General features: G+C 42.1%; 1 protein-coding gene across 1 annotated transcript in view; it reads right to left on the bottom strand.

Annotated features, from left to right (window-relative positions):
- LOC112562163 (G-protein coupled receptor GRL101-like) overlaps positions 1 to 13,839 on the bottom strand; it is a 109,782-nt gene that overhangs the window by 32,812 nt on the left and 63,131 nt on the right. The window contains exons 2-5 of the mRNA XM_025235226.1: positions 8,560 to 8,742; positions 3,921 to 4,028; positions 3,014 to 3,130; positions 2,504 to 2,626 (exon numbers count right to left, since the gene is read on the bottom strand). Of these exons, the coding sequence (XP_025091011.1) occupies positions 2,504 to 2,626; positions 3,014 to 3,130; positions 3,921 to 4,028; positions 8,560 to 8,742 (531 nt within the window). The remainder of the gene's footprint in view (positions 1 to 2,503; positions 2,627 to 3,013; positions 3,131 to 3,920; positions 4,029 to 8,559; positions 8,743 to 13,839) is intronic.

Here is a 13,839-nt window from a genome sequence, read left to right as displayed (position 1 = left end):
TACCTTTAATAACAAAGATACATCACCTCAGGACATTCGCTGTTTGAATCCATCACAAACTTATGAAAGTTGTTAAAGTATTTAGTGTTCTTCTGGAGCCAAGCCAGGAAGCTTATCTTGTTAAAAAAATGTTCTGGGATTTTGGTTTTTGGAAGAAGCAATAAATTTAAGAACATGATGCAAAGCTGTGGGGTGGGGAGAGAGAGAGAGAGAACCAGACATCTCCCAAATATTCCTTTTCATGATTATGTGAGTTGTCAGCAAGGGGTTATGAAGAAGGGAAGGACTGAGAGATGAGTTCTGTCCCCGGGGGTCGCTTCCCTGCAGGTCACAATGACAGAGATGTAAACTTCAGTTATTTTATAATCAACCGTTCCAGAGTTAGGACCTTCATCGGATGGGTCACCGGAGATTTACTATCACAAAATGATTTACATTCGTATGAAAATAACTTCGGGGGAAAGAGTAGAAGGCAGACGACAGTCCCATGCAAAAGCTCGCATGTTGCGGGAATTTAAAAAATATTTTTAACTGAACTTGGAAAGGAATCGGATTTCTGGTAGGCTGTCTGTCTGACTTGTCTGCTGCTTTTCTTATTTTTACATCCTAGTGTTTAAAAATTTATTTTCAGTCAAATTGATTAACACTTTCATCGTCTGTCTCATAGTCGAGGCCTCGATGCACTTAATTTATAAGTTGATTAATTGACTGACTTATCGATACGTATGTCAACTGATAAACGATGGATCGGCTGATTAATATTCATCTGCACGGTCGTTCCTTCTAGTGGAGAACGCCAGTATTCATATTTGGGTAATAACATCGTTAGATGTGACATCAAAGCCGATGCTTCCGCAGCGAGGACAAACATCAGAGTCGCTGCAGCGCAGGTAGAACGACGTAGTCACGGCAGACGTTGTAGTCGTCACCCACGTGACACGTAGTTTGATAATTGTTCATCAGCTAATTTCAACGCCCTGCTTCCCTGGATTTTCTGAACTGGGCTTTGACATGGAAGAGAGAATGAAGGAAGATGTCAAAGCAATAGATGATTAGATAAGATGAGGGTTAGTCGAGGAGAGATAACATTAAATGTCATTCATGTCAGAATCTGAAAAAAAAACTTGTGATGCATGTGTGCAAATGTTGTCGGACTTAAGGTTATTCATGACAGAATGTGATCAGTGTCAGTTTGTGTTTGTGGCTCGGAGCTAGCATCTCCAACGTAGTGTGAACAATGATAACCTCGGTTATCACTGCGGCAGGTCCGTTACAGGGTCGCCATGACTACAGTTAAGACGCATGATGTGGAAGAAATGATAGCTGATACCAGTCAATGGAGTGCGTAGGGATGGTGGTGATGAGGGGAGGATGAATTCCAAACATCCGGGAACTACGATCCTGAGACCCTCCGCCCACGACACTTCTGTGTTACACTGTGTGACCAGCGCCTGCGTCAGCAGCACGTGACTCAAACTGCTGGAGGGGACGGGCAGGGAGGGCACAGAGATGATGATGATGCTTTTGGTGAAATCAGTTTCTACAGATACACGAATCACTGGAAGGAAAATTTTATCTACCCACTATGTGGACATGCTAAGAAGACAAAATCTTTTTTTCTGTCTGTCTGTCTGCCTACCCGTCTCTCACTAGCCTCAGGATAGAATTCATCGATCGTAAATATTTTAGAAACCCAAGTCTCTTCCGCTTTTTCCACTTCTTCTGTCTGCACACACGGGCAAGCAGCGTGTAGAAAATCATGTTCTTTTATGCGTTTGAAGCCACAGAGGAGAGTAGTCTTAGAAATGGAAATACTCTTTTATCCTGTGGTTGCAGTTGTACAGATTTATAGATCGTCCCTGTACGCCTTGTCAGACCTATCCATCCATCAACCACCTGCTTTGAACGCTTTGTTACTTCTGACTAGTTTACTGACGAGGGACGATGGCGCCCATGTGTTTGAGGATTGTGATGGAGAGTAAATGTTAGGGAAGAGAGAATTTGAACATTTACACACACACATACACACTGGCATCATTCTCCGGTTTTGTTTTGTGTCCTGTGCTCATCGTGAACTTCGTGGGAGACGCTGTGGACAAAGCTCGTGATGTGCAAGTTCTCCCTCTCTTTGAGACTCACTCACATAACGCGCTCGTAATAATGCATGGACACACGCACGGACACGCTCGCTTCCTCATGCACAGGCACATACAAACATACACTCATTTACAGCATGGGGTATGAACTACGACACTCGCCAGCACCTCAGATTTTCTATACAGACACCTGCTACAATTACTGATGACAAGCGTGCACCTCACTAAAATAAGCTAAAACTACAATATATAACTAACCTTATTGTCTACACCGATAACAGCTTAACGCTGGTGCTAACTACCTTTGGCATCGGGTATCAACAAAGAACTAGGACCTCAAAGTCCAAAATGACAATAAGGAGAAGGTCGCAGTCCATCTTGACCAGAACCTTCAAGTTTGTACTGACCGCAGCTTTCTGGCAGCTCGTCACTGTGGTCCTTGCAGTCTGGCTGGCCGTCACAGATGTAGTTCATGGACACACACTCAGAGTTGTTGCACCGGAACTCGGTCTGAGCGCATTCTCTGGGCTCTACACAGAAAAAACTGATTGACTTGGAGTTTGTAGACACAGACAGTTGTAAACAAAGTATTCTGCATTTCTTCAACGCACTAACATGTTCATAAAACTTCCAGTGAAAAAAAAAACCACACACACACACACACAAACACAAATAACACACAAACACAAACAAACAAATAAACACACTCACAAACAAATAAAGAAACACAAACAAAGAAACAAACACACTCACAAACAAATAAAGAAACACAAACAAAGAAACAAACACACACAAACAAATAAACAAACAGAAACAAAGGAACAAACACAAACAAACACAGACACAAACTAACAAACAAACACACACACACACACATGCATCCACGGGATTGAAACAAGGAGAATTTTTATACACACCGCACTGTGCTTCATCAGAATTATCTCCGCAGTCGTCAACGTAATCGCACATGAGATCTCGAGGAACGCAGAAGTGGTTGGTACATTTGACGTGTGTCAAGGGGCAAAGGTAGGTTTCTGTTTAAAATAAAATGTGATTCGTTTCCAGTAATCAGCACAGACTCAGTTCTTCTTCGCACTTAATCACGCTCTCTAGGAGTAAACCTCTTAATTAGGGAGACAACACTCAGCAAGGGTTTATTTAGGGAGCTTTTAATTGTCAAAAAGCTTTTTGTCAGAAACTTGTGCAGGACGAAACTATTTCAGTCGTGGTGATAGGAATCTTTACCCAAAGAAACTTCAGACATGATCTGGCCATGACTCTCTCTCACTAACAAGGAACTGAGAGAATTTCGAGTGTCTGGAAATATCGCAATTTTCAGGCACCATTGAGAGAGAAGACTAAAAATATATGTCCTCCACTTTAATTATGTTCATTTTTTGTGTGTCTGATGAAGTACTTTTATAGTGCGACCTTTCATTTCATTGAATGTTTGCACCTGGTTTCTTACGACCTTTGACTTATGCCAAAAGTTTCAGTTATTTACAGCTAGACAAGATAGCTATCAAATTCTACAAAAAGATGCAAATGTAAACTCTGATGTTTGATGAGCTGATGAGAAAAAAATAAAAATCCCTTTTGTACATTTTAAAGTTTGAAGTTCTGTAAGTGCAAAGCATATGGCTAACGGAATGAGAAAATGAGAGAATGAGAGAAAAAAGAGAAACACAAACTAAGGGTATTCTCTTACCTTTCAACACAACGTGAAATTGTTTTTAACTTTACAGAACATATCTCTGAAGATAGCGAGATTTTTCAATCTTGGAATCCTAGATACAAAAACTCCATTTTTTAAATGACACTTACCGCAGTTCCTTTCATCACTTCCATCTTGGCAATCGTCAGTCAAGTCACATCGCTTGATGACGTCGATGCAGTGAGAGCGATTGCACTGAAACTCGTTGGGCAGGCAGCCTGGTGGGTGAAGGTAAATAAAATATAAATACTAGAAAGGAAGTAAGGATACAAGATGGCGAAATATTAAAAAATGTATTTGATTAGTTGTAAGAAAATAATGACATTCTAACATTACGAAAAACACACGTGCGAACTATCTTCTTCGTTTTTTCCCCCTCTCTCACTCCCACACAACCATTCAAGCATATGCGCGTACAGAGAGAGAGGGAAGGAGAAAAAGTGATCTGATGATCTACTAATTCTTTTTTATGGTTGTAATTGTATCCTTAAACTAATCAACATATCTGAAACTTTAAAGACGAAACATGGGAAATAATAATAAAAAACAACAACAAAAAAACAAACAAAAAAACAAACAAACAAACAAACAAACAAGAAAAGCAGTCTCAAACACCTAAACACCTACATTACATTCGACCATACAGAAGCAGTCGTCAGAACCACGGAGGAGGGCGGAGTGATAGTTTGAGTTTTTACATATTATCTATACTTATATATCTATATCACATTTCACTGAGCTTGCGCTTCTGTGTTTCATTCTATTTTTAATTTCTTTTTGTTCTGTAGGTCAGTCTGCATCTGTCCTAAAGGTAAGTCAAAAATAAAGGTTTGAGTCATTTCCTGAAGACAAAGAGAAGGTGGAGAGGATGCTGATAGAGTAGCCATGCAGTTGACATGTACTTTCTTTTGATTTTCTGGATCAGAGAGAGAGAACGTTAGAGAGATATTGAGAGAGGAAGAGAGAGAAAATAGGGATTTGCCCCACGCCTTCAGGGAAAACAGCTTCATAGTCACCCCTCTATTTTGAGGGAAGTTGTTTTATGGTTGTCGCTCACGAAACTTTGTTTTATCTTTTCTTACTCTTCATCAACTTTAGTACCTATGAACTGTCGCAGAGAGAAATACGAGACAATACTTTTTAAAAAAACTGTTATAAATCTTCTCTACACTTGAACACTCCGTGATATTTTCAGCCTTTCCCCGAGAACGCCTCTGCCGATGATTGAAAATACAATATTTTTTTCTTCACGCCTGATTCGTAAACGCTCACCTGCAGCTTTTTCTGGAATGTAATTCTCTTCTGGAGCACGGAACTTAAAATTAAAATCCATTTTTACTATTGAATGATTGAAATCTTCCGTAAACGAAATAGGAAACGCTTTCAGATTATTTATAGTCTGGGGACGGAGGTGATCATCATGGCCATGGCGGATCTCACGCCTCAGATCCTGGACTGGCCAATGTACTGTGCGGCACGGTAATGAAAAGCCAGGTGGCTTTCGAAGTATTATAAGCTAATATAAGTCAGAAAAAGCATTTACCTGCTAGCAAGATATAACAGAACATATGGTAGGGTTAGTTTGTTACAAAAATGTGATTTTTTTTTACGAAAAGCACTCGTGAATTGATATCACGAGTGTTGACACAGGTTATCCAACATAAGCACTTTGAGCTAATTAGGTATTACCCAACCAATTAACATACTTTTGGGATGTAGGGAGGGTAGAAGAAACTGTTTCCAATCCCCAGGCAAAACTTGCGATGTGTGAGGTGATGTGAGGCGGGTGCCTCACAAGTTAAAACAGATTTTACTCAAACGGAGACTGATGTCACGTGGTTAATCAAACCCAGTCATTTGAAAACAATTTTTCGCTCGGGTTTGCCTTTAAGTTTATCCGCGAAGGCATCGACTCCACCTCGTTACCTCTACCTGCAAATTTCCTACCTCCCCATCACCCCTCCAATATCTGTCCCGACATGCCTTGCGCCGTTGCCAGATGAGCGGCAGATGTTGCCGATGTTGTTGTGGGCAAGTGCTTCCACCGGTGGCTAGCCTCACACAGGGGTGGATGGGGTTGTGTGGAAAGGGGTGGGAGGGTGATGCACGTGTGAGGAATTTGGGGGAATGTCAGGGAATCTGTTGTTGTCTGACTTCCGGTAGACCGTCCTGTGGAGTTGTAGTTTACTGTCGTCCATCTTGTCTGCATGTAGAGCTTTGTTCTTAGGGGGGGTTCGGGAGATGTCTTCGATAGAAGTGAACTGTTTGTATATTTTAATCATTCAGAGATCCTTACATTATTTAAGTTCTCAGTTTTCAGCTAGAAATAACCTCGACTCGAATGAACCTCATCTCTCATCACCGCAACCCTGCAAAGCTAAGGTTTGTTATTTTCGTAATCGATTTCCTTTACCTCGATGAATCGACTTTTTAAAAATCATGTTGATGAAATATTTACAGGGAGAATTATTTTTCTTGTTTCCTCTTCTCTCTTTCCACTTTTAATTGTATCTATTTATCGTTAACCGATTAAACGCACTCGGGTATCTGGGTGCCGGGTCTTCAAACTGAAGCTGGCTTGTGAAGCGCCCGTCAGCCCCTGGTGCAGCTGCTCGCCCACATCACTCACGTGGCTGGCTGCAGCTTCAAGGGATGCACATTAAAGCGTCGTAACATCGAGGTTTCAGACAGCCACTGGGAGGCTTTCAGCAAGGGAGGAGGTAGAGTTGGGTTTTGTGGGTAGAGAAGGGAGAGAGACAAGTGGGTGGCTAGATGGATGGATAGAAAAATGGACAAATATACTCACGAACAGATCGATAGATACATACATCCACACATCAATCAATAGATACATAATAAGTAGTTAGTTTAGTAGTTTATTACTTGTTACTCCTTGAGGAGCGTAGGACGCACGGAATAAGTACATCAACATAAAATTATATATATATATAGATACTGATATATATATATATTTCATAAATGTGTGCATATACAGACAGGTAGATATATGGATAGATAAATGAATGAACGATAAAAGGGAGATAAAAGATAAATATTAAAGACAGAAAGAGAGAGAGAAAATTCTGTATATCCACGTGTTAGCAAGAAGAAGTAGAGATGTGACAGAATAAAAAGATGAGAAAGTGATGACCTTCCATTCGGGGCATGCAGGGTTCGGGGTGTCACCAGTGCCGCGGACACGCATCCGGACCTCGTGAAAGGATTCATTAGTTTATTAAGTCTGACACAGGAGAAGGGGTCACCCACACAGAATCATCGGCCTTACGCTACTTCTCATGCAAGGAGACTCGTGGGCGATCGGTTCCTGTCCTCGCCATTAGTCGTTTGAAGCAGGCGGCCTGGCTGTCGTGGCTGTCGTGGCTGTCGTGGCTGTCGTGGCTTCTTTTCAATTTACGTAATGCGTCTTAAATCATACTCAGGTGTTGAAAATATCTAAATACGGGAGGAAAAGGGGGAAATGGAACACAAACACCAAAGTGACACGATCTGAAGCATAGTGGGTGAGCATGATTAAATTTATAACTGCAGCGCATAAACACATGCATGCACGCACGAGCGCGTGCTATTCCTCCCCTACACGCATACACATCCATACACACGCACACGCGCACATACAGACACACACATGGACAAAGATTTTTAAAGGTGTAGTAAAGGCTGTGACGTCAGCGAGGGACAGGAAGTGTCGGTCGTTGTAAGGATTTGAACTCAAGAGATCGGTGGTGTGTCGTTAGTTGGATTAGTGATATATATTAGTGATAACAATCAAGATGGCTATGAGCAATGTCCAACCATATCATTACATCAGCTCACACTGGGATCCAGTGACGTCATCGGAGGACGAGACTTCGTTGAAGCAAACGATAGAGTCACGTGTAATTTCTCTTATTAAACACAGCATCCTATAAAACATTCAACTCTCTCCGCGTGAACAGACACGAAAATAGACGAGATTAAAACTGATCCTACTCTTTACGAAATTCTAGTTTTATTTTGCCTTTACAATCGCTTTAAATCATTTTATATGAGGATGGGATTTTGTTTGCTTAGGTTTCAACTGCACGTTTGCAATAAATATTTTGGAAGCATGTTTTTCATTTGTTTTCCTTTTCGCTTCTCTATCTATCTAGTTGTGTCTTTATATTCTATTTGGTACGGCGAAAACTTCATCAGAAATCTTGGGTTCAAAGGACTGATATTCATTAGCTATCTGATACAAGTCTCCATCTCAGTGAAATTCTCACTTTCATCAGCGAGGCACACGACTATACAACTTTAAACTAGTCTATCACACCACTTTCTTTGGTGAGGTCTTCAATATGTTCTGTTCTAGTCTGATAAGACTCGTCATCGTCTGACCTTTTCAAACTCCTTTTGCGCCTGACTAACGTACGTCAGTTTGGACTCACGTGATGAATGTGACGCACTTCCGCCCAGACACACCACACAGACTGACTCTAGTCCTGCTACAGATTGGTCAGTGGCGTAGGAAGAGCTTCGGCTTTGCGGGGGTGGGGTCAGGGTTGTGGTGGGGATGGGGTCAAACCATTCTGACAGTGAACGACGTTCATATTCTAGTCTCCTCGTTATCTTTTCTCCCCTCACTCCCCTGTTCCTGTAAATGTGAGCTTTATTTGCATGAGGGTACTTTTTTCACAGTCAGTCGTTTGAGTCGTTTCCCCTTAATGTAACCACTACTGAAGGTGACATCATGATCTCGTGACTTACCGCACTGCTCCACGCTCTCGTCACGACCGTTGAGGCACTCAGAGACCCCGTTGCACAGAAACTTGGGGTCAATGCACTCCTGCATGCTCTCATCACACTTGAAGCTCCAGTCCTCTGCGCAGAGAGATTTCGTTGCGTCCTCGTCCTCAACCACCTCGCCATTTGTAAATGTCCCGTCAGCCCCTGGTACGAAAAGAGAAATCCCGGTGTTACAAAACCCAGTGAACGGAAATGACACGAAAAACGCTCGAGGGGTCGTGCGAGCGAGGGACACTGCGACGGAAAGTTGACAGGAATGTTGAGAGAGAGAGAAAGATGGTAGAATTGTGAAGAAGGTGATGTACAGGAAGAAATGCATGCACACGACAAGTATGATGTTCATCCTTTAGCTTGGGAAGGTGAAAACTATTGTTTGTTGTTAGAGAATTCTGTGCGCATCCATTCCATAATATTGTGAGCGGTGTGTGTTGTTCAAAACAACAGTTTTCATGTTACAAACATCAACAAATGCAACATCAGATAAAAGGAATGCCTATGTGTCAAAACAAACAAACAACAAACAAAAAAACAAACAACAAACAAACAAACAAACAAACAAACAAACAAACAAACAAACAAACAAACAAACAAACAAACAAACAACCCAAGAGATTTGTGTCGGCTCAGTGAATAAAATGGCAGATTATATTCTCAGTTAATATCTATTATCAAATCCAACATTTGTTGATCGTGCTGCTATGGAGACACCAACTTTTCTCAAAATATTAAAGGCATTAAAAGAAAAACCAAACAAAAAATATAAACAAGCGAATAAAAAACACAAAGAACAGAAAGACTTAACAAAATGATGTTAACACCTCGCAGTCTCTTTCCATAATTTATTAATATACATCGATGATATAAAATAGACAGTCCATCATGAGGTTGTGAGTCGCATTCAGAGTTGTTCCTGTCAGAGATGATAATAAAACATTCTTCTGACCCTTCATGTTTGTCTCGACTTTAATTCCAGAATAAAACAATGGATTAACACGCCAGCAAAGAAGATGGAATGAATCTGGAATGAGCGAGGGAGAAATTGGACCAAACAACGAAAGAAGATGAGATTGAATGCTTTTTTAATGCAAGAAAGGAAATTAAAACACAGAAGGAATGAGAGAACGAAATAAAAAGAGAAAAAACGCAGAAGATAATCAGAAAAAATATTTAAAAATAAAGTACTAAATATCAAGAGAAAGGACATTTCATAATGTATTAATAAATATCTGTTAAGAAAAAGAGATTGAAGGTAAGAGAAGGGACTGTATTGCCTAATCCAGTTGTCAAACAAACCTTTTCACGCCTGGCCTCTTATCAACAAACCACACAACAGCTTGACATCAGGTCAAAGGAAAAGATGGTTGGAAACAATGCAGCAGAAATGGCTTAAAACCCCAGGGATGGAAAGAGAGAGAGAGAGAAGAAAAAAAAACACCCACCAGAGGCAAAAAAAAAAAAAAAGAAAGTGTGTAAAAATCTGCTTTAAAAACTGGATTTAAACTCCACCGCCTTATCTCAAGATGATTCCTAAGCCGTGGACAGGCTTTCATTGGGATTACACACTTTCTCAGCTGTTGCCGGCTGTCTGGGAGGCATGTCCTGTCAACAGCTTCCACCAAGTGCAGCTTGTTGAGGTTTGTTGAGGTTTGAGGCGGGGAGGCAAGCACACCACCGCACACATCAAGGCAATTGAATGTGAGACTCATTCTTCTGCACTCCATCCTTCCTCAAGCTCCAGAATGTTCCCGTCCGCACTCATCCACCCCTGTCATTCGCCGGGTAGATATTTTTATCTTCTGGAAGAGGGGGAGGAGGCTGAGCTCTTTATTGTGATGACAAGAGTTATGGGGGGAGGGTAGGGGAGTGGGAGGATAGAGAGTACAGTACCCGGGATATCAAGGGCCTCATCTCTGTGATCCATCGTCACAACCCTGACTTGATTTCTCGCTGTCCGTCTACTCGGTGTTTTATTTTGTGATCTGTGATATAAGAGGCACGCGGGGTGTCGGGTATAAAGTTGTATATCAGGAGGCTGACACTGCAGTTGGTTTAAAAAAAATTAGTATTATTTTTGGTGGTTTTACTGGCGAATATATCGGTCGGAAAGACAAGACCAAAGACCTTACATCTTTGACAAACGCTGGTAGGTGATGGTAAGGGTTGGATAAAGAAGATATAGTTAAAAAGGAAAAATTATACATAAAGGAGAATACAGACAAAAATGAGGAGGAGAAAGAAAATGAGAAAAAGAGATGAAAAAAAGAAAGAAGAGAATGATGATAATGATGATGAATATGATGATGATGATGATTGATGATGATGATATTATTATTATTGTCATTATTATTAACAAGCAAAAACAAAAAAAGATGTGTAGATTTATAATAAGTACTTACTGTAGTTAAGTAGTTATTGCTCGTTAAAATAATGCGAAGACAATTTCCTTTATGAGGCAAAGGAAATTTTAAATAAAAAAAAACAAAAACAAAGATCGATAGACAGATAGAGATATTGGTCTTTGATATTTTTTACACCCAGCCAGCAACTAAAGCTATATCATGGAAAGGCAGTCAGCCCTGTAAACACACTACTTGCCGAGAAAGAATAGCCTGCCCGAGACGAGAGCTGAACCCAGGACATTCAACCTTCACTGTATTGGTGACAGGCACTAACCGCTGCGCCACCGAGCCGCCCTGAGAGAGAAAGAGAGATGAAGAGAGAGAGAAAGAAGAAGAGAAAGAAAGAGAGTGTGAGTCACGTCGAAATCACCAACGACAGCGGCAGACATGTGTCGATGGTGTCGTGAGCGGATCTGTTGATCGAGTACAAGATCAAAAGCCTAGCGGATGAGGCAGCTGCTCAGGACAGTTGGCTGAGCTCGACTAGTCCTCTCATGGTTTCTGTGGCTTCCTCCACTTTCCCTGCCTTGTGCTGGCAGCACTCACAGACTGCAGCAGCTCCACCTCACCCTCCCACTCCCAACTCTCACAGAACTCAACAATTCAAAAGGTGCAGTCAGTATCTTGGCCAACAACTTGCATGCGGATTTGAGAGCCAACATTTAGCCAACTTTAGCCAATGTGGCCAACAGGAGAAAGCTAGGATGTCTAGGAGTACGGTGCGACTCTAGACTGAGACAAAGAGACTTGAGAGAGAGAGAGATGGGGGAGGGGAAAAATTCGCCTTCATCGAATTTATTGTTTCTGTTGATGCCCTTCTAGTTTTTGTTCGAGGACTGAATCCGGTCTGATAACTGTCGTGCCTAGGGCACATCTATATAAGAATCTTCTTGTCCTTAAAACTGAGCAGTTTCTATTAATGTAGCATCGAAACAAACTTTCAGCTCACAAGGAGATTGGACTATCGTCTTAGGATAGCAACCCGTGTTACCTCCAATCGGACACATTTCCTATTCGAGATTTCGGCATCAAGCGCGTTAGAAGAGGGGAGAGAGGGCAAAGTTTTTTTTTTATTCCGCGGTTCCAGAAAAAAGATGTTGATGCATCTACGCAACTTGATTTACTGAGAAAAAAACCATACGTGCGGGATCATCAGGTTACACATTTCATTTTTATAGTTCGTGCGGAGCGCACTTGGCGAGGGTTCTTCTTGACTGCAGGTCAAGATTTACATCTTTGGTGTGTGTGCGTGTGTGTGTGTGTGCGTGTGAGTGTGGATGAGGGAAAGAGAGAGAAAGATCATACGCCGTATACTCGCTTACACACACATGCGCATGCGCGTGACTCATGAATTTTCCTTCGCTGCTGGGAAATGGTGGGTGCACTCAACCCATCCAACTTTTGCAAACCCTTTACCTAGTACTCCTGACCTTTACAAATATTCATCCTACTCTTTAGAGGCCTTCTTGTCACCTCGGAGCTGCTTTTACTTTATTGAGTGTGAGCCCGTTACGCCGAGACAGGGAAACAAAATTTAGGAGTCCAAAAATTGTGCGCCTCGGTCCTGTGACGTCACAAGGGTGAGACGATGCCCCTGCAGCGAATGCCGTGCAATCTGTTACAGAACTACAGACAACAAGGATGCTGATGATGAGTGGACGGGTGGTCAATTATATCGTCTCATTTGAAGTCGTCCATTCCATTGGGAAGATTGCCATCACGACTTCCGCTGGAAACAGCGACGCAGAATGCAGTTTCTCTCCCTCCAACCCCTCGACACTCTGCAGACGAATGAGACGTGAACAAAAATACGAATGCGAAGACATCGCAGAGAATTCCGCTTTGTGGAAACGAATAAAGAACACACACCTTAAGCGCCCTTCGTCCCCAGAAGCATTCCTGCAATAGGCAGACTATTTATGGACCATTTATTTCCCAGGATTGACTGTTCCTTTGGATAAAAGGGGAGACAATTCAACGGCTATCGCCGAGAAAAGCAGGAGTTGTTTATTTGGTGGCGATGGTGGTGTGTCAGCAGCAGAGGGCGTCTGAAACTGCCTTTCTGTGACCTCGTTGTCGCGTTTTATTTTCCTTTATTTTTTAGCATTTTATTTTATGCGATGGTCACCATTAGTAATGACGATGACCAGGATGACTATTTTCATGCTCACTCTGTAAACTGTTAAAGATGTTTCGGTATGAGTGCGTGCGTGTGTGCTTGCGTGTTACAGAAGAACCAGTAGATGTAGACTTGCAAAATGACAAACTGAAATACCAATGATCGATCAAGAATTAATTGACGATAATACAACATACAAAAAAAACACAAATCAGTCAAAAAAAAAAAAAAATCAACCATTCCACAGCCATGTGATCGACACAACAACGCCGCCGGAAGTTGAGCATCAATTTACAGAATGAGACCACAATAAACAACAAACCAAGACATTGAAGTGACACACGACAAGTGATCGTAGCAAAAAATAATAATAAACATAAAACAACAAACCCTTCCCCCCCCAGCTCCTCTCCCCTTCCTCCCAACTGCAGCACAAAGCTGTGACGCGTTAACCGCCAGGAAGCTGCCGAGCGCTAGCACGCGCTGACGCGCGAAGCCAACTTGTAATCACGTCAGCTCGCCTGACGTCCTCCTCATCAGCACCACTCGGCCGTGAAGCTCGGCCATCCATGCACTTTCCGTGCGCAGTATGGCGCTGGTGGGCGGGAGCCGGGGCCGTGGAGGAGCGGGCAAAATGCTCCTGTTGCCACTCTCGCAGCGAAAACAACAGAGATGTTTATGAACAACAACCATGGCTGGTCCTCAGCCAAGCCGCCTGACGGC

The sequence above is a fragment of the Pomacea canaliculata genome, linkage group LG4 (assembly GCF_003073045.1).
Source record: "Pomacea canaliculata isolate SZHN2017 linkage group LG4, ASM307304v1, whole genome shotgun sequence".
Taxonomy (NCBI): domain Eukaryota; kingdom Metazoa; phylum Mollusca; class Gastropoda; order Architaenioglossa; family Ampullariidae; genus Pomacea; species Pomacea canaliculata.
This window is presented reverse-complemented; position numbering and strand designations above follow the sequence as displayed.